General features: G+C 44.4%; 1 protein-coding gene across 1 annotated transcript in view; it reads left to right on the forward strand.

The window, feature by feature from the left end:
* Positions 1–13,833: 13,833 nt before the first annotated feature.
* AGK (acylglycerol kinase) overlaps positions 13,834–26,924 on the forward strand; it is a 41,414-nt gene continuing 28,323 nt past the window's right edge. Inside the window, exon 1 of the mRNA XM_071551150.1 lies at positions 13,834–14,025. Coding sequence (XP_071407251.1) covers positions 13,925–14,025 — 101 coding nt within the window. The 5' untranslated portion in view covers positions 13,834–13,924. The remainder of the gene's footprint in view (positions 14,026–26,924) is intronic.

Here is a 26,924-nt window from a genome sequence, read left to right on the forward strand (position 1 = left end):
CTTCATTTAACTTAGCTTGTTCCCTTTGGGAATTCTCTACCCACAATATTTGCAGCAAGAAATGTGCTGAGGTTTATAAGAGCTTTCAAACAGAATGGGTAACTGCTGAGTCCTCCCTTCTTTCCCTTCTGTCAGATGGAAACTCATGCATTACCTTGCATTTCTTGGTTTTTCCCAGCTACCAACTTTCACAAGCAGACATCTAAATATTTTTGAGACTTCTAATGCTCCATCAAACTTGTGTGCAAATAGCCAGTGGATTCAAAGTTTGATGGGGACAGATGGGCAGACATGAAGTGACAATTGTAATTTCCTTAGAAAACCAGTCTAAAAATATTATTTTTAGAGCTCAGCTTTTTCTATGAAGATGCACAGTTTCCCGGGAGGCCAAGCCAAGCCAGGGGACGCAGGTGGCAGCAGCAGCCCTGTGTCCTGGGTGACACCTTTGCCCATCACAGCTGTCATTGCCATTCCTGCCAAAGGTGTGTCACATTGGCTCTGACTTTCATCTGGGAGGCCCTGTCGCTGTTGAGATCTTTGCTGCAGGACTGAGTCCCAAAGAGGAGCCCACCAGGGAGGTTGATGTGGGAACATTCACAGTTGGAATGGAGATCCACGTTATCTGAGACAGGATGTGAATGCTCCCAAGATACACCTGGCAAGCTGAAACACATCTGCAGAGATGGAAAGATGCCCTGAGGGAAGCTGTATTTCAGGATGGGCAGTCAGCCAGACTTTCCTTCCTCCTCCAGCTGCAACAGCACCATCCAGAATGGCCTTGCAGGAAACCTTTCAATCCACCTGCCTGCCTTGTTTTGCCCACCAGTAAGCAGGGATGGAGGCTAACATCTGCAAGAGCTTACTGTGACATCTACTGAGGCAGTGCTGCACAAACATTGCCAGGTGGCATAGTCCCAGACTGTGTAAAACAGTCCCTTTTCACCATTTTGCCAGGAACAACAAATTAATTTTCACCAGCCCCACGACTTCTCTGCAGAGCTAAATCTGAGTTGCACATTCATTAGGAGCATGCTCATCTATCTATGAACACATAGTGTGCTCCTGTGGCCGGGGCTCACAGGACTTGGTAATGGGAGTGCAAGAGGGCGTGTACCAGGTTCACTGCCTGGGGAGAGGGAAGAAGGAGGGGAGCAGTGCTCTACCCCCAGGCAGTGCCAAGGTGGCTGCCAGCACTTGGCCCCTGCGAAATGTTCCCAGCTGGCACTGTGGATGGCTCTTGATTGTCCTGTCAGACCTTTGCTGACAAGTACTTAAATTGGGTGAGTTCATCCCATAAAATTTACGGAAGAAGTGGGAGGACAGAAGAATGAAAGCAATGTATTTTTCTTTTAGCACCTCTCTTTTTCTCATTTTCTTCTGAGGTGTCAGCACCTTAAATAAAAGGCCTTTTACTGCCTCACTGTCGCTGCATCCAGCCATAAATAGCAACACTGGTGCAAATAGACCAAGGTCTCAGCTAGCCAGCTCTGCCCTCCAGGGTGCCACCTCTGTGCAGAGCCCTTCTTTCTCCTTCCTCTCTCATTTCTCCTTTGCTGTCACATTCACTTCTGCCAGCTCAGAAAACACCCGCCTTTTGCTTGCAGAGCTCAGAGGAGGTTGAAGGCAAACCCAGTTCCCAAGGGCTGCCACTTAGCTTCCATCCCACCAGGAGAACGGCCAGGAGGAACCATGTTACTGATTTCCAGTTTCTCATGGTTCATTTCCAAGTTTGCAAACTACAGTGAGAGCTGGTGAAGTATTGCCCTGTCCTGGCTCCTGTCTGCAGCCCTGAGGACAGTTGGCTGGAAAGGGATCTCCTATAAATTCTGCATCCTGGGGAGGTCCCATTAAACAGTGTGAAGGTGCTGGAAATCAGAAGCCCCTCTCTCAGTAGCCCCAGGCAGAGTAAGAGGACAGGTGGAGGATGAAACAGGGTCCTGAGTGAAACCTGCAGCCAGACAAAGCACTGAGCTGGCAGATCACTCCCAACCACATAACAAACACTGAATTAGGAGCACACATCATTTTTTTTCTTAAATTGATTGCATTTTTACATTTCCTGACTGAGACCAGGCAGGATTGGAGCAGAACAAATGCTGTCTATCAGTGTGCAATTCAGGATGGAGGGGAAGCTCTGACCCCTTGTTCCTCCTGATACACCAGAAGACTTGAGTCGCTTTGAACAGCATAGTGGGAGCACCTGTGCCCTGGGACCCGCCTCATTTCTCCTCAAACTGGCTGCTTACATCTTCTGTGATCTATTTGTCTTCAAGAACATAGTCATAGGCCAGTGTAGCCCAGTCAGGAGGGTCACACAACATGAATGAGTAAAGGACAAGAGATTTACAGGCTATCATACCAGCAGGGTTGGTATATTATCCTTCAACTTTTCATTTTATTCTTTCTTTAAGGATCTAGGAGAGTTTTATATTTTTTAAACCCCTTATTTGTTATCCCTTTGACTATTTTGCTACAAAAAGTACCTGGCTATCTGTATTTCTCTTATATTTGCAGCAGTGGTACTGAATTATTGAGGTAAATGCAAGCTTGCATACTAAAACAAAAAGGAATTTCGATTATTTGGAGAAATACAAATTAGGAAGGTGCTGGGCCAGCACAAAAAGGCAATGACCAATATCCTCTCCCAAGTCCAAACTAATTCCAGAAACCTCTCTCTGCCTTGGCCCTCTCTCACACAGCAATTTGCACACAGACATATGTATATAACATACCATCCCCTCACTGATTTAAAGGGACCTACTGTACTTCAGGGGCTTCTTCTTTGGCCATTTGGCTGAGTGTAGCAAAGAGGTCACAAACTCATCTGTGATAATCACAAAAAAAAATCAAGCCAGAATGAACATAAAATTAAAGAGTACAGTGGATAAAAATAGTGAAGTTGGCCGAGGATGTTTTTGATGTACCCAGAGAGGAAGCAGTCATAAATGCTTCCATCAGGTGTGCAATGTACCCACAAAATGTTCCAAATATATTTTCATGCATTTGCAGCTGGAAAAAATCCCTTACATTTGTCAACAGTTATTTTACCAGTGAGACAAATGACGATCTGTTGTTGGACTAGACAGTATGGTTCACAGCTAGGGATGGGAATTGTTTTGGTACATGTTCAAGTGGCTCTGTGCAGGTGTAAAAGAGCTGAATATAACCTGGCACAGCTGACAGGCAAGAACAGCTTCAAAATCTACTCATCTGTGCTTCATAACTGCATTTCCATTTACTCCCATGAGCTGAAGATGAAGCCCCAAATCTTTTAAATGTGGATGGCTCAGAGCAAATCTGTGGTTTTGTTTTGCTCAGTGCCTGATCAGGAGCCACTGCATGTCTCAGAGAAAGGGATGGCTTTGCAGTCCAATGCAAGACCATTCAGTATGTCACCTGGAAGCATCTGAACATACCTGAGAGATGTTGGATCACTGTGCAGGGATTGGTGTTTGCAATGTTGTCTCTGCTCAGAGCTCTCCCCTCTCACAAGGGGAAGGCTCTGCAACCATTTATGGTCCTGACTGTGCCATTTTGTGGTAAGCAGATCACATAAAATGTCCAGACTTTAGAAGAGAACCTGTTAATTTAAATAGGATTTGCTTGAGTTATTTAAACCTTTTATAGAAAATAATGGGAAAAAAATCTTTGAGAACATTCTGATCCTGAAATATCCATCACTCACTGTGAGATCCAAACTTAATTTGATTGCTATTATTGCATGTATTTTTATTGTCCTCCATTTGCTTAATGAATGTTGCAGTTGTAGTAATAAGATTATTGGTAATATAAAACAGATTTGCAGAATGATGAGAAGATAATTAGATGATACCTTGAGGGTGATTTCTGTTTAAGACACAGGAACTATGTCATGGAGTAAATAAACTTGTTGAGGGAAGATATCAAATGCTATTAATCTAAGATATATTTGTTCCCAATTTGCCAGGATACACATTTCATTACAGTGAGACTCCTGGTGACCAATGCTTGGTCCAGGCTCTCCCATCACTCATGAGGCTGTGAGACAAAGCCTTGCCCAGGGTGTGAGCGGGCAAGCAGCTGTGGTTCCCCACAGCTGAGGATGTGTTGGCTGAGGTAGGACTCAGCAGGACTCCCATAAATATGTTGGGTTGTAAGCTCCGAGGTTTTGACAAGTCCAAGTGATCACAGTGTGCCTGGCTTTCAAGACCTCTGCTTTATGCCTTGCCTAGCCCCCATTGCTCTTGTGTAATGGCAACAGAAACCTGACAGCACAGCAGTGACCGGGATACTGGACCATCAAAGTCATAACATTAAGACCACGTGTTCCTTTCTAAATCGAAGCTTAGCGACATTTCAAGCTCAGCATTTGTGCAAAGAATCTGATGCTGCTTGGATCTGTGGGGCTGACTGGGAACAAAGCATTCACATATCCATGAACCTGCAGATCCTGAGGCCACCCACCTCTTCTGGATGAAAGAACAGGCTCATCCTCCTTTCCTCCCTCTCCTTTTGGATCTGGAGATGTTCACACAACCAACTGTGTGCTGCAGGTGGCAAACCCCATGGAATACAGTTACTTGAGTCCCACTGCTTTAACGGAGTGATGGAAACAGTGCACACACAGAAACACCTCTGCAGCTTGTCCCCCATCACACAGATGAAGCATCCAAATCTCTTTTGCAGTTTCGGTATATCCGGTGAGTTTGACAACCGTTCTCAGTGTCTTTAGTGGTTGGTGGAATATTTTCCTGGATCTTTGCTTAAATTTTTCAGTCCCTGAAGGACTTTCATGCATCCATTTTCATCTCACCTAGTAAGAGTTACTACATAATTTTTAATAGTAATTCTGCTGGTAATTTTATTTATTTTCTCTATACTCTTTCTGCTGTATCTCTGGCAATCTTGGTGTCTTTTGTTCAAGGTCGGACAAAACTTTGGATATTTGGTTGGTTGTTTTTCCAGGTCAGATCATTACACATAAAATGTAATTCTAAGCTGCACTTACTGCATTTTCACATAGGTAGTGGGAGTGGTTCTGAGCCCCCCAAAATGCCTGGCAGCTGTGCATTTAACTGAAAGATGTAATTGCCAGTAGGAACTGACAATCTCAGTAGGGTAACATGGCCAATTTCAGAGAACACTCTTTTCTATGAATTCAACCAAAATCTCTTTATTTACTAGAACACACAGATATCACATTTCATTGGTGTCTGTGGCACAGAAGTCATTGTTTTGCAGCTTTGAGCATAGCTTTGCAGCACCACTAATAGTGTCCTTGGAGATATAAGTGCATAACTTAAATCCTGGGCTGTGAACCCTTGGAATAGAGACCCCTAATCAAGTCCTTCAGTTTCTCAGGCTCTGTATTAGTATTGACACTGCACATCCATTAAACATCACCGTGCAGCAGTGCTCCAGGTGGTTGCTGCAAGCAGATAGATTAGGGGCAAATGTTATCAACCGTCCCAATGAATCTTTATATATTTTCCTCATCTATGTGGACAAGCCCTCCTCTGTCATCTCACCCGTGACATACTCACTCAGCTTCTTATGTTAATGTAATGTATCCAAGCATTATTTGCATTATCTAGAATTTTCTGGTTTGTTTGGTTAGCTTTCTTCTGGCAGTTCTGGCAGTAGAAGAAACTGTGCTTTGTCTCTAAAAAAATGAATGTAATGCAACTGTTCTAACATTCTCTGTTCAGTGATCCTACTAACATTCCCTCTTTACCTCTGATTTAAGAATATCTTTCCTAAAGACAAGAATTGCAGAGACCATGTAGTAGCATGATGCTAAGGGTGTTGAGATCTTTTCGGGGTCAATATTACAAATTATGCCTTTTCTAATATATTTTCTATTTACTTTCCTGTTTGGTTCACATGCTTCTTTGTGCTTAATAAGTTTTCACTGTCCATTCTGATTTCCATATTTACCTTCTGCTATGTGTGACTCTCCTACAAGTGTCTTCCAGAAGTATTTCTAGCAACATATTTATTTCCAGTTAGACCATTTCATCTTTGGCTGCTATGTTGTACATTTTCACTACATTTTCACTGCATATAATTTTCATCTAAGCAAGTGGTGCTATCCCTGTTTTTGTTACTCATCCTATATATTCTTTCTGTGGGTATTCATGTGTTTTTGTGAAGCAAAGTAAAGTTTGGTATTCCTTGCCTCTTGTGTCATATAATCCCAACTTATGTTACCTGCTACAGTGTGCATAAATTATGAACTGTTTTACATGTTTGACATCTCGAGTCTCCTCTTTTCTATGGGCTGGGATTCTCCATGTATTTTTAATGTCAGAGCCCCATCCATGCTCTGCAAGATTCACTCTGGACTAAGTGATTTCTGTGTCTTGGCAAAGCTTCTCTTCTCTCTTAATTCTTGATTGTAAATCTCCCGTTAGCCGTTTAACGCTTCATTCTTTCACTTATGGTATTTCCTTAATTTACTTTACTCCAGGTACCTTATGGTATTCGGTATTTAAATTACTCTTCCCATCTGTTCTTAGCAAGGGAAAGCAAAAAACAAAGAAGCAAAGATGTCATATAAATGGAGTCAATAATGCCTGTGCATTTGGAGAGTGCGGATAACAAGTATTGCTTGTTACTGTGGTTCAAACCACTTTCATTTAACGTAAAATACAAGGCTGTTCTAATCTAGCCTAGTCAAGTCCCAGAGTCTTACACTACCCTCAGCAACATCTTATCACAGATCCTTTAAGCAGCATATTAAGTTAAAAGAATGTCTAAACAGCCTGAAAAGCCAAGCCAGCCTTTGAACTGACAACAGATCACAATGTGATAGGGATTGAAAGAAAATGCACTGTATGCAGTGAAAGAAATGACATGGGATTTAAAAGTAATGTCTGTGTCATAATTAGCATGCTGATTAACAACATGAAAATAACAAAACCAATTTTTAAAACCATATCTGGAAGATAAACACAACATGAAACTGTACAAAACCAAACTTGCCACAGAGTTTGTTGAAATACATTTGCTGAAAATACTACAGAGTTAATAGAGAAAATATATTTGGAAGAACTCTCTAATGTCTTCCCAAAACTAAGGAAGCAGTATATATGATCAGATCTGTAATTCCAACAACATTTTTTTCTCACAGGAGGAATAAACTGATTAAGTCTGAAATAGTCGAAAGCTGGGAGACAATGACAAAGCATATTATCAGATTTTATTCTAGTTTAACCAATTAAGTAAAAGAAAAGAAAAATACAGAGTACAGTTATGCATTCACCAATACCTGAAAACATTATGACCTTTATTTCACAGACTGATGAAATGGCCAGTAAGAATTCCTAAGCAAAGGTCCTTGTGAGTATTACATGCAGAATGTGTCTTTTGTCAGGGACTGAACTGGACCAATTTATAGTAATGTGATAGGATTATACTTGCTCTAAGTGGCCATATTTTGTGCTCCAGCATCCAAGACAAATTAATCTACTGTCTTCTACAGTGGCAAAGATACTTTGTTGGTGAAGAGAAATGGGAGTGGTTCATCATTACAGTGATGGATTTTCTCAGCCCGTCTTTGCTTGCACCTGATTCTGGTTTTCCCCCAGCTCCACCTAAGCACAAAGATAAAGCAAGATGTCGTCACAGAGCATTGCCACTGACTTTGGAAGAAGTGAAACTTTGAGCAAACACAGTAATATGCTGGGTATGTGATCTAAGATGTCAGGCAGATGTGTTCAGTGGGCCATGGTGATGCACACAATTGAGTCAAGCCAAAATGAAAACAGAAGCATTTAATAGGAAACCAACAGGGAATATCTTTCCTTCAAACTGTGGCTATTGCTCTTTGATTACAATTGCCCAAGGCCCCACTCCATCTGGTCCATAGATTAGTATGTCACTGCCTCAGTGAAAAATGAATCATTGCTGCAGATGTATTAGTAGTTTTCACAAGCTCTTCTGAATACAAGATAATCTGGCTATGGGATGTAACCAGGATGGTATATAGCAGCAGCTGGATTTTCTAGTAGGCAATATCTCAATGTGAATATAAGTAAAGTAGTATGTAACATTTCTGGACAGTGTAAAAACCGTAATATCCTACCCTCTCTCTCATCCAGCTGTACAACAGGGATAAAAGGAGAGAATATGACTTTCTTTCTTTTTTTTTTCTGTTAAACAATGAGCATTAATCTCTGCCAAAAGCAAAATGCCTGAGTGAAGAGTCTCATGGTTTACATCCCTCACTCTGATTCTGTCTGCAGAAGTGGCAATACTTGCCTTCAGAGGTAAGCCCAGGGGAGGTTGAGCACTTCTCAGCCTGCTGGGTGGTGGCTGCCTCTCTCCCAAATAGACACTGCTTAGAGGGACACACACGCTCTGTGAGCAGGTCTGCACTATGCACTTTGTCTCATCTCTCTCTTCCCCTATCCTAGTGTTTTTTATTCAGAGCCCTCTAATAGGCATCAGCACCATATTAACAGCATGAGCTCAGAAATGAGTGGCCTTAGCCTGGATCAGCAAGACTTTCTTAAGGGTAGGAACCTGTACCAGTAAGAAAACTGATGTCCTCAGTGTAGCTCTCGCTGAGACCTTCACTGAAAAGCAGGGTGTAGAGCAGATAGGATTAGCAGAAGAGTTGCTACGGATTTTTCTGTGCAGGGGTTTGTTCTGCTGGGTGAGTGGATAAACCCCAATCCCAGAGCACTGTCCTTGTTCCTTCATTTGGAGCAGACCGAGACAAGATCTAACTAGTGCTACATTGAAAGCTTGGGGTCTGGCTCTGCTCACCCTAATGCTTCAGTGGCACCTGCAGTTACTGAAACCAAATAGTTTGGGAGTGAGCATAGAGCCTTTGGAAATGTGTGTCTGTTAAAGGAACAAGTTCCCAACAAGAGTACCACAGAGCAGTTTAATGGGTTTCTGCTGATGTTCAAAACCTGTGAATATTTCTATCCATTCCCTTGAAAAAAAGATTAATAAACTCTGAGAATCAGGGAATATTTCTGTGTAGGAATATTTCTGTGCCTGCTCAGCCGTAAGAAGAGGGAGCAGGGTGTAAAGGTGGTGGGATTTGCCATACAAATACACTAGGCATGCTCCTGAATTTCCTTCTAGGGAGGGTGAAGCTCAGGTTATGTTCTGCTTACAGAAGAGCCAAGGAAGAGTAAGGAGGGGGAATGAAGGGAAGACATTATTCTTGTGCAGAGCTTCTCTGAGTTACCCAACCAAAAGCCCTGCCCATGTGATTCAGTTCTTTCTCCAAACCAGTGGAGCAGGCACTAACTGCAGACATGACTACCCCAGGGAATCACACCTCCAGGCAGAGCTGGAAATGAGGGCAAGAGAATCCATCGTGAACTTTCTCTGCTCTCACAGGCAGGAACTTTCTCTGATTAGCTTCAGTGATAGCAGTGCTCCTCTCTCTTACACAAGTCATTGGCTGGGGTGGAACGGAGGGGGCCTGGGACACAGAGTGGAAGGACAGCTTCAGGTCCTGGACACAAAACCTGCAGAAAAGAAGCAGAGAAACACAGGGTGGGAAGCTCATCAGACATTTCAGCTAGCACAGGGACCCCCCTAGACAGGGAGAGGAAGAGCTCTGTCTGCAGCCAAGCCTATGCCCATGACTTGTAAGGAAAGAAAAGTTGGAGGAGAATGTGTCTGAAAGGCTGGAGCTCCCATCCCATGGCCTGACCTGGAAAAAACACCCAGTTAGTTCTGCTCCCATCCTCCAAGGAAAAGGGCTCTCCCTCACTTTAAATCATGCTCAATGTTCAGGTGTTCTGGAGTTAAACCAAATCAAATTACAATCTCCCTTGCTGGGTCAGAAGCATGGAAAGATTTAGATTCTGTGGTTTTCTTCATCAGCTGCACAAAAGCCTGAAGGTTGTGTGAAGACACTCTTCTCTGACACTCTGGCCACAGGGATATTAATCATGTGTAAAAAATGGGAGGAGGTGGGCAGACTATAACCAGACAATGCTGCCTGGGTCTGGCAGGAACACAGACTTATATCACCGTGGTAAACACACAGCTCCTACAGCACAATGAATTTGATGTCTCTGCAATACAAGCAGCTATTTGCATTTTACTTTTAAGGAAGCACCTGAAGAGACAGATCACCATGATGGCACGGGATGTGACTGACAGCAGTGCTGTTTGACTCCCTCTGATCATCCATAGGGGAGTCAGAAATGGCAGGATAACCAGCAGACAGTGTGGTCTCAATTCTTTGTTGCTGTTAGCGTGACAGAATGACTACACTGGACTGGGGAGGTCCCTTTTTTATGCAAACACAGGTACAGATTGTACTGGCCAGAAATGGAGACTACATCATTCTGTGTCCTTACTAATTGTAGGGCATTGCAGAGTAGCAGACAAAAATCTCTGCTTCCCCCACATTCTGTGGCTAAGGAGAGAACTGAGATGATTGCAGATGTGACTTTCCTAAAGTTAGAAATAAGTTTGTGCCTGAAGCATGATCATCTATCTGAAGCTTCTTCTGCTAACAGCCTTGAAACTGACAGTAGAGATAGGATGATAAAAAAAATTGCTCTTCACAAAAGGGTCAGACATGAGTAACCAGGCTGAGGCATTCACCTGTCTTCACACAAAACTTGTGTGACAATTTTAGGTGACACATTCCCATCAAGTATTAGAGTTGCAGAGCAACTCTTTGAATTATCCTTTTTTACACCACTCATCTAGCAATCATAAGAAAACAAAAACACACATTCCAGCCTCCTCTGAACAGTTTTCCAAAAAAGAGAGCAGGAATTTTACTTGGCCTAAAACATTACTACAGCACATAATCTAGAGGATGTTTGAGATCAACCCTTTATCCTCTCATTTTGCATTGCACATATTCTAATACCTACTTCTATTGATCTGACATGCAGAAAACTAGGACAGCTAAAAGAGAAGTACCTGGTACATGCAGCAACATGGCAGGTGTGATCTACCTTGAGGGTGATCAGACAGCCACAGCCAAAAAGTAGGACATACATGTTTGCCAGGAGGGATTTCAGAATGGACGCTGCATTCTAAGTAAAGCCAAGTGAAAAGACAAGTGCACAGTCTGTCATTGTTGCCTGCACTGTTTCTTTCTTCTAAGGGTAATTCTCTCCAAAAAGCCCCATTTCAACAGTCACCAACACAAATTCTCAGGTAGCATCACACAGTCCCAACAGTAGGGAAAGGATGGGACCTCTGGAGATCACCCAGTCCAGCCACCCTGCCCAAAGTGGGGTCAAGTCCCTCTGCTAGGGATGCTGAAGATTCAGGAAGAACTCAGAAAAAATTCCATTCAGCCATCTTAGAGATATTCAGGTCTTTCAAACATTTAAGCATTTTTCTCACTGCTCTGAACAAGTATTAGCATGCTAAAGAGGTTTATTTTAAAAATTCAAGCTTGTTTTGGAAACATCGTTAATAAACATAACTGTACTCAGTAGACTTGGTTGCAAAATAGGAAGCTACAGATGCTTGTGAATTATTTGTGGCACTACATGAGAATTATGAATTTGAAAAGCATTTATCAGCACACAATCTTTTTATGAGTGAAGGAAAGCAGGATGAGAGTACTAATATCTGTGGCTATCATTACTGTTAGCAGTTGGCTGTGCCACTTGAATCCTCCAAAAAAGTAGGACAACACAAAAATAAAAGTAGGACATTTAATTACTCCACACCACCTGGAACATTCAGCACTGCATCAAGTGCATGCACTTGGCACAGTAAGATGCACTGGACAGATGAACCTGGAATACTGAAGTGGAAAGCAATGGCTACTGGATGAGGTTATGCCTGAAATATTCATCAGAAGATAATGTAATGTTTCCTAGGAAAAATAATTCCCAGATCTTCTGCTCTACAAAATGAAGGGAAAAGAAAACCCCAAACAGTAGGGAAACTAATCCATAGGGTTTACTCTGCTTTTTGTATCACTAACAGCAGATGTCTTCTGGACCATCTTCTGCATCAACTTGATTTTTGCAGAACAGACTTGTTCATACCCAGAATCCCAAATTTGGCCTCAAGCCACCTTATGTTACTACTCACATCCTATCCCAACATTCTTAAGCAGAAGGATTTGGGGAAGCTTTTACAAAAAAAGAACCATTTTATTGACTTTGACATATTTATATTGCTGAAAATGGCATTTTGCAAAAGAAAAAAAAATTCTAAAAAAATTTCTGTCCAATGTTCATTACCCTGACACACTGGTCCCTACCAGACTTCATGCTTGTTCTTCTGAGTCCTCAAGCTCAGGTCCCTGGCAAAAGGGGAGCTGGGGTTTACAAAAGCAGTGGTGCTTCCTCACGCCACTTACTTAGCCAATGGTTTGTTTTGAATGGCCAGAACCTGGCACTTGTCTTTGTTAAACTTCATATGGTTGGTGATTGCCCAGTCCTTTGATTTGTTGAGGAGACTCCTCAGGGCCTCCGTGCCCTGGAGGGACTCATCAGCTCCTCTGAATTTGGTATCATTGGCAAACTTGCTTAGTACCCCTTCCAGTCTCCTATACCCAAGTAATTATGAAGATGCTGAAGAGCACAGGGCCCAAGACAAGCCCTGTGGGACTCCACTAGTGACAGGTCACCGGTCTGATGTCACCCCATTCACTACTGCCCTCTGTGCTTGGCTTGTGAGCCATTTGCTCACCCACCACATGAGGTGTTTATCCACCTCTCTGCGGGACATTTTGTCCAGAAGGATCCTGTGAGAGACAGTATTAAAAGCTTTACTGAGATCCAAATGATTGCATCAGCTGGCTTCCCTTGTTTAGCTGGGTGGGTTACCTTGTCAAATATCTATGTTGCTATTGAGTAAAGAAACAATCAAATCCAAAACAATAGAACAAAATTCTTCCTTTTATTCAGTGCTGGGAACATGGGGGATAATTCCATCAAAGACCTGTTCAAGGAGACTTCTGTGTTTCCAGGTTTATATGCTTAGTTACAACTGATAACCCTTCCCAAAGTCGAGCAGTAAATTTAGGGTGACTTTTAACTGATCTAATGGGCTGCTCTTATCTCTGCAGCCCTATATTTCCTTTTCACTAAACAGTGTTACAGCTTCAAGCCTCAACCTAGGCAGGTTTTCTGATTTATTTCTTACAGCTTAGCCGTTGGTCTAAACAAGGTTTGGTTTATTTCTTAAAGTTCAGCTTACAGGGTTAAATTCCTCTTTGTCTAAAGCTATGCATGTTTAAGATCACTGATAAACTAAGTTACAAGCTAAAATAAAAATTAATATAAAATTAATTTTTTATATATAATGTATATATTTTAGTAAAAAGTACAGTTCTGATTAAAAATTAGTAAAGACCATATGACTTTATGGAGAAGGGATAAAATCCTTTTTCCTGAGGGGTTCCTGAATCACTAGTAGTTATAACGTAGTTAGTGCTGGAAGGAGCCGCCCCCACTAGCTTGTCCCCCAAAGCCTTTTCCATGCCGAGGTTGGATGTCACCCCTTGGAAGGGATGCTCGTGCTGGTCACGGCATCCGTATGAGGCTATTCTTTCGTTCTGCTTTTTTTTTTGTTGTTTTTGTCTTTGTTTTTTTCTTGGTTGTTTTGGGATTTTGTTTTGGTTTGTTTGTTTGGGCTTTTTTCCCCTGTTTTTGTTTTGTTGTTGTTGTTGTTTTGGGGCGCTCACCGTGTGTATTTTCACTGGTGTAAATGAGAGCCCCGCTCGCTCCCACCCTGTGCGACAGACACCGCAGCTGCCCGAGCCCCGCAGTGCCGCCCTCGGGGGCAGCGAGGGCCGGGACAGGGCGAGCGGGGCCTGAAAACCCTATTCCTTGGGATTTGTGAGATTTTTCGTTTGTCCCGTTCAGCGGCGGGCGGTGCCGGCGCGGAACGCGGGGCCGCGGGCGGCGTTTCCAGCCGGGCCGGGCCGGGCCGGGCGCGGCAGCGGCGGCGCATCCCGAGGCGCGGCCGCCGCTCCAGGGGCGGAATGGCGAAAGTGCTGGCGGCCCTCAGGAACCACTGGAAGAAATCCACGTTCGGGGCCTGCCTGCTGGGCTGGGGCGGGCACTGGCTCTATGGGAGGCACTGGTAATGCCGGCTGGGGCGGGCGGGAGGGAGGGATGGGGAGCGCCAGGACGGGGCTCTGCCCTGGGAGGGCCGCGGCTGCCGCAGGGAATGGGTGTCCCTCCCGCTCCGCAGCCGTGGCCGCGGGAAGGCTCCGTGGCTGGCTGTGCCTCCCACCTTGGCCTGACCCGGCGCTGGGTCAGGCGGGAGGTTTAAACAGAGGCCATGTCTGGGCGGCACGAGCGATTTTGGGGCCTCTTGGAGAGGAGAAGATTTTCTTTGTGCTAACTCAAAAAAATGCCGTGGCCCATGTGCGTGCCATCAGCCTGCCTGCTTTTAGCCCGGGTTGTAAGGGTGAGTGGAGCCAGGCTGGCGAGATGCCACCTCCGTGTGCCCAGCACAGCCATCCCTGCGCTGTGGTCTGTGCCCGGAGGCTCTTCCAACACCTCTGCACTTTTGGTGTGCCATACACCCCATGAAAGATGCCACATTGCTGTTGCAGAGCCCCTGGTGCTTTCTGGAGCAGGGATGGGCAGCAGCTGGTGCTGGCCTTGCTGGTATTGTCCACTTAGCTGCCAGGAGCCCATCACTGCTGCCCACAAAAGTCGTAGCTAATGGTGTCATTCCCACTGTTTACCTGTGGAGCAAATGTCTCTTAAAAGGGAAGGCAAAATCCTCATTGGTGATTTTTAAATAGCTGGGGTTATATTTTAATCCCTGTCCTTTAAGGTGACAGTTAATGCGTTTGACTAAAATGTAAGTGTAGCCAAATTATTTTTTAAATTGTTACTTTTGGTGCCGCTGTGTATTCTGTCACTATCTTAATGTCTTTTTAGTTGTTAAGTCAGGATTTTAGCAGTGTTCTTTTCTGCTTGCATTGAAATGCTGCCAGAACCTCGGGGGAAGAGTTAGGAAAATAAATCTGTTTATGTTGTTTGTTATACCTTCCTTCGTCACATCCTTTTGCTGAGGGACTTTGGCATTAAATCACTCTTTGTTTTGTGCGGTACATATGTTTTAGTTGCATCCTTCTTACCTGAAGCACTAAGGCTCAGCTGATTTTCAGAGAAGGACCTGGAAGTCCTGGTGGCCAACAAGCTGTCCATGAGCCAGCAGTGTGTCCTTGTGGCCAGGAAGGCATCCTGGGATGCCTTAGGAAGAGCACTGCCAGCAGGTCGAGGGAGGTGATGCTGTCCCTTCACTCAGCCCTGGTGAGGCCACATCTGGAGTCCAGTTCTGGGCTTCTCAGGACAAGAGAGACAAGGGGCTACTGGAACGGGTTCAGTGGAGGGCGAGGAGGATGATCAGAGGCCTGGAGCATCTCTTATGAGGAAAGGTGAGGGAGCTGGGCCTGTTCAGCCTCGAGAAGAGACGACTGAGGGGACCTCATCAGTGTCTGCCAGTATCTGAAGGGAGGGTGCCAAGGCAACAGAACCAGGCCCTTCTCAGAAGTGCCAGGCAATAGGACAGGGGACAATGGGCAGCCACTGATGCACAGGAAGTTCCACCTGTGGAATATGAGGAAAAGCTTCTTCACTGTGCAGTGACTGCACATGGAACAGATTGCCCACAGGCATTCTGGAGTCTCCCTCACTGGAGATATGCAAGAGCTGTCTGGACACAATCCTGTGCCATGTGTAGGATGACCTTGCTTGAGCAGGGAGGTTGCACCAGGTATACAGTGTACCCTGTGGGAAGCAGAAGTGCTTGTACTGAACAGGTTGAGATTTTCGATGCCTCCATGTAAAGTCACTGACCTTGCGTTCAACTTTCTCCTGTGACGACTTGAACTTTGAATTTCGATAAAACAACAAAATGTAGATGAGTGATTATTTGAAGTTATATCACTCTAAATATCTTATAGCCAAAAGAATAAACTTAATGTACAAAATGAGGAGGAAGAAATTGCTCGGTGGCATTCCCATGAGGGGCTGGCTGATGGGGCAGAGCAGGCTGTGACCTCCCCAGATACCCAGCTTACCTAAGTTGCTCTTTACTGCTCTTCTGTTGCCACAGATACTAATGACAGCAGAGTGCATACTGTATAGAGCTGCTGAAGAAAAAGACTGTACCTGCTCCTTGTGCATATGCAGAGTGGGCACTTGAGAAGGCCTGGGAACGGTGACAGACACAACCAGTCTCCCCTTTGTGTTTGTTGTTTCTGGGAGTTCATGTATTGTTGGTTTCATCTGTATTGATTTTCTGAGTGGTTGCTGTGAAATCACATTCTGATCACAGAGGATATGAAGTGTACCATAGGTGATATGGTGGTGAATAAAGAGGGAAATATGAAAGGCAAACAAACAAAAAGCGGATCTTTGGTATCTAAATTCCAGTGTATGGAAATTTGCACTAAGTGTAGGCATGGTGCTTTAATCCAGATGATATATTGGGGGAAAAAATTGTTTACTTATCCCATTCTCCCATCTTCCCTTTTATCTGTAAAGGAAAATACAACATTTCCTTACCAGACATGAAATACAAGGTAGGAAGTCTTGTGATGAAAGCAGCCATGTGAGAGTTTGATGTAGGCTGAAGCACAGCTGTGAAGTACTGCTTTCAGAGATTTAAACACTGTTTGGAAACAGTGACAACCATTTAGCCATCCCTGTGCTATTCTCTGTGGAGGATTGTTTTAGCCAGGGAATAGAAAAATGAGGAGATACAGAAGAACCTGATGGTTAGAGTGTAAAAAGGAATTCAAAGGTGGCCTCAGTGGCCTTTTCCTAGTACTCTGCACACAGTGAGGGCCTTACCTTGAGGCTGCTGGACAGCAGGGAAGAGGCCAGTATCCCTCTCTGCAGCTTGTTTTGCCTTCAGATGTGTTGGCTTTTGGTGTCTTTTTGTACATTCCCTCTTCCCAGTTTCTTTGTCTTTGTGCCTGTCATGCTGAGTGAGGAGTATGAGGTGCCTCTTGTCCCATGCACAGACTGCCACAGGCAACAGTGGAAGAGGTTAATGAAGGATCTGTGTCTGGGCTGTATTGGCCCTGAGGCTTGACATTACCTGCATCAGAGGCTAAATTGCTATGCATGAGGCATACCTGACTAGACTTATATTTGCCCTTTTAGAACAGATTAAAGGTTTAGTGAAGTTTTGTGCTTTGGTTTTTGGCATCACGAGCAGCTGATGCTTTAGCACAGCATCGGTTTGGATTAGCCTCTGACTTCTTGGAAGAAGCTGTTTGAGATGTTACTCATTTATTTACAGCGGAAGAAAATTTTTGCTTCCCATCCTGCATCCCTCCTTTCGTCCTTGCAGATTTTCTAAAATATTTCTCTTGCAAGGAGGAGATCATTTGCTTTTTTGACTTCTCAAGGTTCATTCTTCTTTTGGATGCAGTGGTTATGGTGCCTGCATTAAGTGGAGCTATTGTAAATAAAAATCTGTCCTGCAAATAAATGGCAACTCTTCTGTAGTCAATCTCTGCATGCTCATAGGGGACAGAAGAGCTCTGGAGTACTTCCTTAAGTCTTTGAAGGGTGCTACATGGACAAATATGTACAGGAAAAATGTTACCTTTTCCAGACTTGTTCCCAGTGCTGCTTCCCTGCCTGGAAATACAACCTTCCTGCACCCTGAAGACTGTGTTGTGGGGCCTGAGGTGGATGCCCTTGTGTTCCCTAGGGTGTAAAGGAAAGAGGGGTGCTGGAGTGTGATGGGTCATCGCTGAGTTAGTCTAAAGGTTGTGGATGACAATAACTGTAAAGGTCGAGGGGCTGCTTGGTCTGGTCTTGTGTGCTACTTTGTTCATGCAACATTTAGTTTCTGGATCAGCGTATTAGCCTTTCATCTTTGGAGGTGTTTGTTCAAATACTGACTGATTTGAAAGTAACGGGTTTTTGGATGAACAGGAAGAGCAAAGAGGAAACTTTGTGCTGATTCCCCCTCCCCCATTTGTGATTCAGCCCTTCTGAGTCTGTGATATAACAGAAGGTACCTCTTCAATAGAGGCATCGATCAAGAGGTGGCAAAGGTTTTTCCTGTGTGAAATGATAGGTATTATGTTTGGTTGAACTACTGTTAACTAAAACCTGATGGCCGTTTTTACAAAACCTTAAAACTCCTTTTGTTCTTATAAAAGGATATGTTTTAAAAATCTGTTGTCTTGCATTTAGGATAGCAAATACTCTTGTATTGTTGGGGAATTAAGAAGAAGATAACTCAATGTTGATAAGTGTGAGGTTGTCTTTAATTTCTCTGGATTGCATAAATTTATGTATTAGGCTCATTTTGATCTAAAGCATATCATACTGCAGGTACAAGGGACACTGAATTTAATATTCTAGGTCAAAGTTTAGAGGGTATGCAGATTGTCAGGTGTGCTTTTCCACAGTAACATACTTCTGTTTAACATACACGTGTGAGAAGCTTGATTGCAAATAAAGATACCATGTGATTGTTTTAAAATTTCCACCAAGTTTGAAAGCCCCTCTCATCTTTATGTTCTGGGTCACCTTTCCTGAGTTGAGCTGCTGCTGTTCTTTGTATGTCCAGGTGGTGCAATGAGTCACCAGCTATTCCAAATCAGCAGAAACTTAATCTCCAACATGATGGACATCAGCTTGACTGATTGTCAGATTTGACCAGACTGTTACAGTGATGTCACTGTGCAAGCAATCATCACTGGCAGGATGAGGACCCTCCATACTGGACTGAGGCAGTGGATTCGTCAGATACTTGGTCTTTGTATGTGTGTTAAAGTATTGACTTTCTCCTTAGAAAATGCTGGCAAAGCACCTGAGCCTTTGACTGCCTGCCAGTAATCTTCAGTGTTATTGTTATCTACAATTTGAATGTTAGTCTCTGTGTGTTTGCCAGCTGATAACTCACTTTGTCACCTCTCTGCATATACTTCCTGAGTGACTGACTTTATTTCATCAAAACTTTGTCAAAAAAATTCTGAGTCTTGGGTGAAGCTGATGAAAACTAAGATTTGTCTTTCATGCCCTTCCAAAGCCAAGATGGAAGGTAATGCTAATACCCGGCAAAAAGGATGCTGTGCTCTTCCCATATTAGAAGCAGCCAAAAAGGCTCTCTGCTAAGATAAAATCTCTTTTTGGGGTTTTGTTATATCTCCTAAGGAGTGATCCTATATGCACTTTGGTCAAGTTTCCCTTACAAAACTGTGTATTGATGCAGACACTGAACTGAAGAGTTTTTAGGCTTCTTCTTTCTTGACTATACTTAATAGTCTTAGATTTAGTACTGATAACCCTTTTGGAAATGGGATCTCACACCTGAGGTTCTTTATGCATTTGTATTGTGGTCACTTTTAAGGTAGTGTCTTTGGCTGGCTCTTAGATAAAGGCTTACCCTTGCTGCAGCTGTGGGCCTGAGCTTTAGTTTGACTTTGTCTTCTGCTTGTTGCATTCATTGCTACCCTGGCTGACCTTTCATTGTGGGAACTGTCCTTTGCTCCCTGACCTCTGCTGGGGTTTGGCAGAGGATGCAGTCTCAGCTGGAAAAGCATCCATACTAAATTGTGGGGATCTGTGTGCTTATGTGTAAGAGTGCTAACTCCCTATTCTAGCTGAAAACGCTCTGGACAGGAGCAGTGGCCACAGGTCCGTCCTGCCCTCAGGGTGTGTTGCAGGCTAATCAGAACAGCCCCTGTTCAGGGGTGTCTTACGGATACTGTGCTCTCACAGCGTGGTGTGTCCTGGCATAGCTGGTGTATGGGGTGCTCCGGACAGTTGCTCCTGTGTTCTTTCTGTGCTGGTTCCTTGCCTTGGTGTAAGCCCTCTCTGTCCTCCAAAGAATCTGTGCTGCAGTGGCTGCTGGCCTTGAGCATTGACTGGGAACGTTCTGTTCGTAGGTTCAGCTTAGGGACATCTTCATTCCATACCCCACTGCCTCTGTTTGTTCCCCTCTGTCTCCCAGGTTTTTACTACTTAAGCAAGTTGGCCCAGCTGTAAGCTGTGTGGTGCTTAATTCTCACAGCAGGAAGACAGCCCTGACTTGGCCAGCAGATGCAACACTGCTTGTCTGTTCCGCTTTAAGCCCGAATTGTGTAGATAAGCCCTTAGGGGAAATGTAAAGTAAAAATTGATTTTTAGTTTGCCGTGGATATGGTGCAAATCAGAAGAAATCACTGCATGTTCTTTAAGGCAGTGCAGCAATTTCCCTCAGCCTCCACCTGCTTGTGTTTGAGGGTTATTGAAAAGGCTTTGTTACTGCCTAACAGTAGATGATAAAGTACAAAAAAATCAACAAAATCTTGTGGTTTTTGTTAAAGTATCAGTTTCTCTGGGAGCTGGTGCACAGCTATATTTTGAGAATTAATACATACTGAGACAGAAGACTTTAAGAAGCTATCTTTTTGCCGTTTTTAACATTTTTCTAGCAATATTTATCAATTGGTGTGGTCTGCAGAGGCCTTCCAGACCACTTGTGGTGCTTTGTGTGAGCCACGTGAGATGAGTGAAGGAAAGAGCTGTGATAGAGAAAGAGGACTGCTGTTCTTAGAATTGCATTCCTGTGAGTGCACTTGTGCTTTTTTCCCTGGAGTTTGAAGTTAGAGAAATGTTGACATCATATTTTCAGGAAATAAAAAATTCCCTCTTACCTGGTATCTGTAAGCCAAACTTGGGGCATCCTTAAGGCAAGTTCACATGACTTTGAAATGTATGTTCCAGTTGAATCTGTGGGAATCCTATGAGTATGGCTGGGATGGTATGGGATTCTGAGTGCTGTGCTGCTGGAGAGGTGAAACAATTCACATATAAATTGTTGAATGGTAAATGGTTCTTCTGGTCTCTAAACCTTTCCTTTGACACCAAAATGTTAAGTGTCAGAGTAGGGTTTTTTTCTTTCTGTAAGTGTTTCAGTGCAGGAGAAAAGAAACGTAAATGATGACATCTAAACTGTCAAGCTTAATTTTTGTGTTTGAGACTCCATTGAACTGAATCAGGCTTGCATCCTTGAGACTCTTTGCAGCCTGGGAAAGAGAGCACGGTACCTTTCGCTTACATTTGGAAAGTGTTGCTGGACTCCATTTTAAAGGCAATTAACGCTGTAGCACAAGATTGGGGACATCAGGAAAACATACAGGCTGATGGTGTGACACAGCTTGACTTCTGAACAGAATAGCATCAATGTGAAGTAAACAGATCAAGTGGGTTTGACCAGGATTTGTTGATAAGGTTAGGACAGCAGTTCTCAAAGACATCAGCTGTGCTGCCATCATTTGATAGCCCGGTTTTGTTGCTATCCCATGATATTTCAACTGTATATGTAGAAATTGCAATCGCTTTGTGTTTGCTCTGGTCAGGCACAGTCACCGGGGGGAAAAAGGTCCCTGTGTGAGGGCTGATGCTCTCAGTGGTGCAGTGTGGACTTAGCCTGTCATGCTGTCTTGATTGAGCTGAGCTGTGATGGCGTTGCTTAGCTTGGAAGACAAACCTTTTCAGAGGCAGTCATTTTAACTGGTGTGCTTTCATCATATTACTGCAATCAAACCCAAGTCTGTCTCCTTTCTAAGTAATATTACAGGTGCTTAATACAACTTATTTCTTCTCCGGGGACACCTCCTTGTCGCGGGGGAGAAGCTTGCGTGCCCTCATGAGGTTGAGAGCTATGCTGGAGGTGGTTTGTGCCGCTGGTAGGGTCTCCCATGCCAGACAGGTCTCAGCTGAAGGGTCAGACAAAGTGTGTCCACGGGCAGGATGGGCTCGCTGGCCGTCTGGCAACCATCCTAGGAGAAGGACAACTCCAACCCCAAACCCGGGCAGATGGAGCTCGTTTAGCCCTGTAAGGCCATCCATCTAAGAGAAGGATACTCTAACCAAACCTACGTCCTGAGGTATTCACTGTCACCGTCCAAGCTCGCTAGGCCGTGGCAGATGAACCTTAGGAGTAAAGGGTGGGGCCAGTTCTGCGCACGCTGTGCCTCACCTAAAAAATCCATTGCGCAGGCTTGAAGGGTTTACCCACATTGCAAAGCCCTGTAGCGACAGGTGAGGGTCGAAAACGGCAGGTGATAGGAAGCAGCTGGAAACCGCAGACCCAACCCTGCATGCAGGCGGTTCAGGATATGGGTCATTAGAGACTTGACCCCGGAGATGACAGTCTCTTGCGGCAGCATCCTGAATGACCAAGCAGCCTTTTCTAGGGACAGCACTGCTTGCTCCACACGGAGAGGGGCCTAGCAAAGGTGGCCTAAACAAAGCTCATCTCCACACCTGGTTGGATAACCGCGGCCAACTGGCATCTTCCATGCGGTCAAACAAAAACAAAGAGATTTCAAAGGCATACACCTGCCTGCAAAGGTGTGCTCAAACTAACACTCGCATGTTGGAACATCAGATCCATGCTTGATACTGGGGATAGTGGACGTCCTGAGCGTCGTTCTGCTCTAATTGCCCACGAACTGTCACAGCTCAACATTGACATTGCTGCTCTCAGTGATGTTCATCTTCATGAGGAAGGCAGCCTTAAAGAACATGGTGCTGGCTACACACTCTACTGGTCAGGCAAACCCAAAACCGAAAGACACCTTTCAGGAGTTGGCTTCATGACCAAAAACTCCATTGCCTCCAAACTTGAAAATCTGCCGACAGGTCATTCCGATCGCATTTTGTCCTTACGCCTCCCTCTACACAACAAGCAACATGTTGTTCTCTTTAGCGTATATGCCCCAACTCTCCAAGCTGACCCAGCAGAAAAAGACAAATTCTACACAGACCTGCGCCGCCTCACCCAAAATGTTCCTGCAGATGATAAGATCATAATCCTTGGTGACTTCAACGCCAGAGTAGGTAAGAATTCTGAAGCCTGGAAAGGAGTCCTGGGCAAGCATGGCGTTAGAAACTGCAACGACAACGGACGCCTCCTGCTAGAGTTTTGCGCAGAACGGCAGCTCACCATCACCAACACTATCTTTCAACAGAAAGACAGCCTGAAGACAACCTGGATGCATCCTCAATCCAAGCACTGGCACCTCATTGACTATATCTTAGTACAACAGAGAAATGTCAGTGATGTCCGTCATACTCGAGTGATGCCGAGTGCAGAATGTCAAACAGACCACTGCCTTGTGCGCTGCAAACTTAACCTCCACTTCAAGCCCAAACCTAAGAGAGGCGGCATTCCAAGGCGGAGGCTCCAAGTCAGCAATCTTCAAACAGCCACAGTGAGAGACAGCTTTCAGAGAAACCTTCAAACTAGACTTAAAGTTAATCCCATAGATCCCTCTCCTGAAGCGCTTTGGCAACATATTAAAAGTTGCATCCTGCAGTCCTCTGAAGAGTCCCTAGGGTTCTCCTCCAAGAAAAACAAAGACTGGTTTGATGAGAACAACCAAGAGATCCAGGAATTGCTGAAGAAGAAGAGAACTGCTCACCAAGCACACTTTGCTCAGCCATCTTGCCATATAAAAAAAGCAGCCTTTCGTCTTGTATGCAGTAAGCTCCAACAGAAACTTCGAGACATCCAGAACAAATGGTGGCTCGACCTAGCAGAAAAGACACAACTATGTGCAGATTTGGGTGACCAAAGAGGATTCTATGAGGCCCTGAAAGCAGTGTACGGACCCACACACCAGGTTCAAAGCCCCCTACTCACTGCAGATGGTCAACTGCTTCTAACAGATAAAACCTCCATCCTGAACCAATGGTCTGAGCACTTTCAGACTCTCTTCAGTGCCAACCGTGTAGTCCAAGGCTCAGCAATTCAGCACTTTACACAACAACCGGTGAAACATGAATTGGATGCAGCCCCTACTATGGGAGAGATACTCAAGGCCATACAACAGGTGAAAACTGGCACGGCAGCTGGGGTTGATGGAATTCCACCTGAAATCTGGAAGCATGGAGGTCAAGCACTCCATGCCAAATTCCACGAGCTTGTTGTGCGTTACTGGGAACAAGGGGAACTACCACCAGATCTCCGTGATGGAGTCATCATCACCCTGTAGAAGAAGAAAGGAGAAAAATCAGACTGCTCAAATTACCGAGGTATTACTTTGCTCTCCATTGCTGGTAAAATCCTTGCAAGAATACTTCTGAACAGATTAGTACCCACTATTGCAGAAGAACTTCTACCTGAAAGCCAGTGTGGTTTCAGAGCCAATAGGAGCACCACAGACATGGTGTTCGTTCTCAGACAACTGCAAGAGAAGTGTAGGGAACAGAACAAAGGTCTCTATGTAACCTTCGTTGACCTCACCAAAGCTTTCGACACTGTGAGCAGAAAAGGCCTGTGGCAGATCTTGGAACGTTTAGGATGTCCCCCCAAGTTCCTCAAAATGATCATCCTGCTACATGAGGATCAGCGTGGACAAGTCAGATATGGCGATGCACTCTCTGAGCCCTTTCCAATAACCAATGGTGTGAAACAAGGTTGCGTTCTTGCACCAACTCTATTCACAGTCTTCTTCAGCATGATGCTCCAAAGAGCCACAGCAGACCTCGATGAAGAAAATGGCATCTACATCCGATATCGTACCGATGGAAGCCTATTCAACCTAAGGCGACTGAAGGCCCACACCAAGACCCTGAATCACCTTGTCCGTGAGCTGCTTTTTGCTGATGATGCCGCTCTTGTTGCTCACACAGAAGCAGCTCTGCAGCGCTTAACATCCTGCTTTGCAGAGTCTGCTGAGCTTTTTGGGCTGGAAGTCAGCTTGAAGAAGACGGAAGTTCTCTACCAACCTGCACCTCAAGAAGTCTTCCATCATCCTCACATCACCATAGGCAATTCAGAGCTCAAGTCAGTTCAGCAGTTCACCTATCTGGGAAGTATCATTTCCTCAGATGGTAAGATCGACAGAGAGATAGACAACAGGCTAGCAAAGGCATACAGAGCCTTCGGAAAACTCCATAAAAGAGTCTGGTCCAATAAACACCTGAAGAAAAGTACAAAGATTAGTGTCTACAGAGCCATTGTACTGTCTATTCTTTTATATGGGTCTGAATCCTGGGTCATCTACCGCCACCACCTGCGGCTTCTCGAACGCTTCCATCAGCGCTGCCTCCGTTCAATCCTACACATCCACTGGTCTGATTACGTGACCAGTGTGTCTGTTCTTGAACAGGCAGGGGTCAGCAGTATCGAGGCCATGCTGATTAGAACGCAGCTGCGCTGGGCAGGGCACGTCTCCAGGATGGAGGATCACTGCCTTCCGAAGATTGTGCTCTGTGGTGAACTCGCCACTGGCTGCCGCAAGAGAGGAGCCCCGAAGAAGAGATACAAGGACTCCCTGAAACAACACCTCAGCCTTGGCCATATTGACTGCCACCAATGGTCCACTCTGGCCTCCAATTGGGATTCATGGAGACACACCATTCACGACGCTGCTGCTTCCTTTGAGAATGCATGGAGAGTCAGTCTTGAGGAGAAAAGACAACGCAGAAAGAACCGTTCCTTGCCAGTGTCACCTAGGGAGACGTTCCACTGTGCCTTTTGTGACCGGACCTGCCTATCCCGTATCGGCCTTTTTAGCCACCAGCACGCTTGCAGCAAGCGTGGGTAGTGCCCTTCTCAAACCTTCGTTCGCGAAGCCTAGCCATGATGATGATGATGATGATGATGATGATGATGATGAAGAAGAATACAACTTATTTACTCCTTTGGTTTAAAGGAGTAAACATGACAGCATGCCTCTAAGGAAATTTTTTCTTAGACATTCCAGTTACTTGTTATCTTGATGAGGTATTACTCACATATTTTCTTTTTCCATGCTTGAACTCTTCCTTTGTCTTTTCATTATTACCAGGAATAAATCCGTGGCTTTTTTACTGTTAGAGTTATTTTCTCAGAACTCAATTTTATATCTCACCTGCAGTCACCCTACTTCTCATTTTATGGCATTGCAGCATCTCTTGGTAAGCCAGAAAGAGCAGCTTATGTAGCTCCAGTGAGAGGTAAATACTGTAAACACGTAGAATTGAATAGATGGCACTTGTGTTTGTACCTTACCCTCTCTTCTGCCATTTCCATTGCAGGGTTTGGCCTGGTGAGCTACACTTTGGGGCAGAAGTGTGCTGGTTTCCTAGTTACTTGTTTTATTCTGGTTGGCATTTAATCCTTTTAGTTGGTGGTGTGTTCATTTTGATATGCTGACTGTAATTGGGGATTTTTTGTACTTGACATTTTGAGACAGCAATATACAGTCTTGCCAGGTATTGGCAATGATAAGCTGAAGGAATGTTTTGGTTTTAGCAAGGAGGGACAGTGCCTGGTATCTGGAGGACAGGTTAGACTGGGCACTGCAGAACTGTACACCCCATTTCATCTGCAAGGGGAAATAGGGCATTTTTTGGTCTGGGAAAGAGCAGACTTTTGTTTCTCACTCAGCAGCTCTGTCTCCACTGTGCTTGCCAACTATACCCTGCTTCCCATCTTGCTAATGCTCTCTGTCATCAATGGCAAGCACAAGGATTAGTCCGGAATTTATTTCTGAAATGAATGTCCATGACATATCTAATGCTGCTATTTTCTCCTTTGTTTTTAAGCTTCATTTATGTGAGTTGAGTGTTTTTCACCTCTCTGAGTTACTGTTGTAGGCCATGCTCAGACCTAGATGGGTGGTAGGTGCTGCAATAACATGTGTTCAGCTCACAAATGAATGGAGAGGGGAGTTCACAATTCTAATGCACACAGATTTAAGTCCATGGAAGTTACACTTAAGTCTACTCTAAATCCCTCCTATACTGCCAGAATGGTAAGTACCTTCAGTATAAATAACAGGCAGCATGAACATTGGAAAAACCCTCACCTTAGCTCTGGAGTACAGTTATGTAGCAATTTAAAAATAAATTACAGTTACACAGTGTGTCATAGCTTATGTAATTTCAGCACACTTGGCATCCTGGTCTTTGTTTCCTGCTTTTCTTTATTATAGAAAGAATGTTTGTGTGCACATGCAGAAAAAAGTTATGTCTGTGTGCTTAAAAGGGTGCATTTCATCCTTAAAATGTGTG

Source organism: Pithys albifrons, chromosome 3 (assembly GCF_047495875.1).
Source record: "Pithys albifrons albifrons isolate INPA30051 chromosome 3, PitAlb_v1, whole genome shotgun sequence".
Classification (NCBI taxonomy): Eukaryota; Metazoa; Chordata; class Aves; order Passeriformes; family Thamnophilidae; genus Pithys; species Pithys albifrons.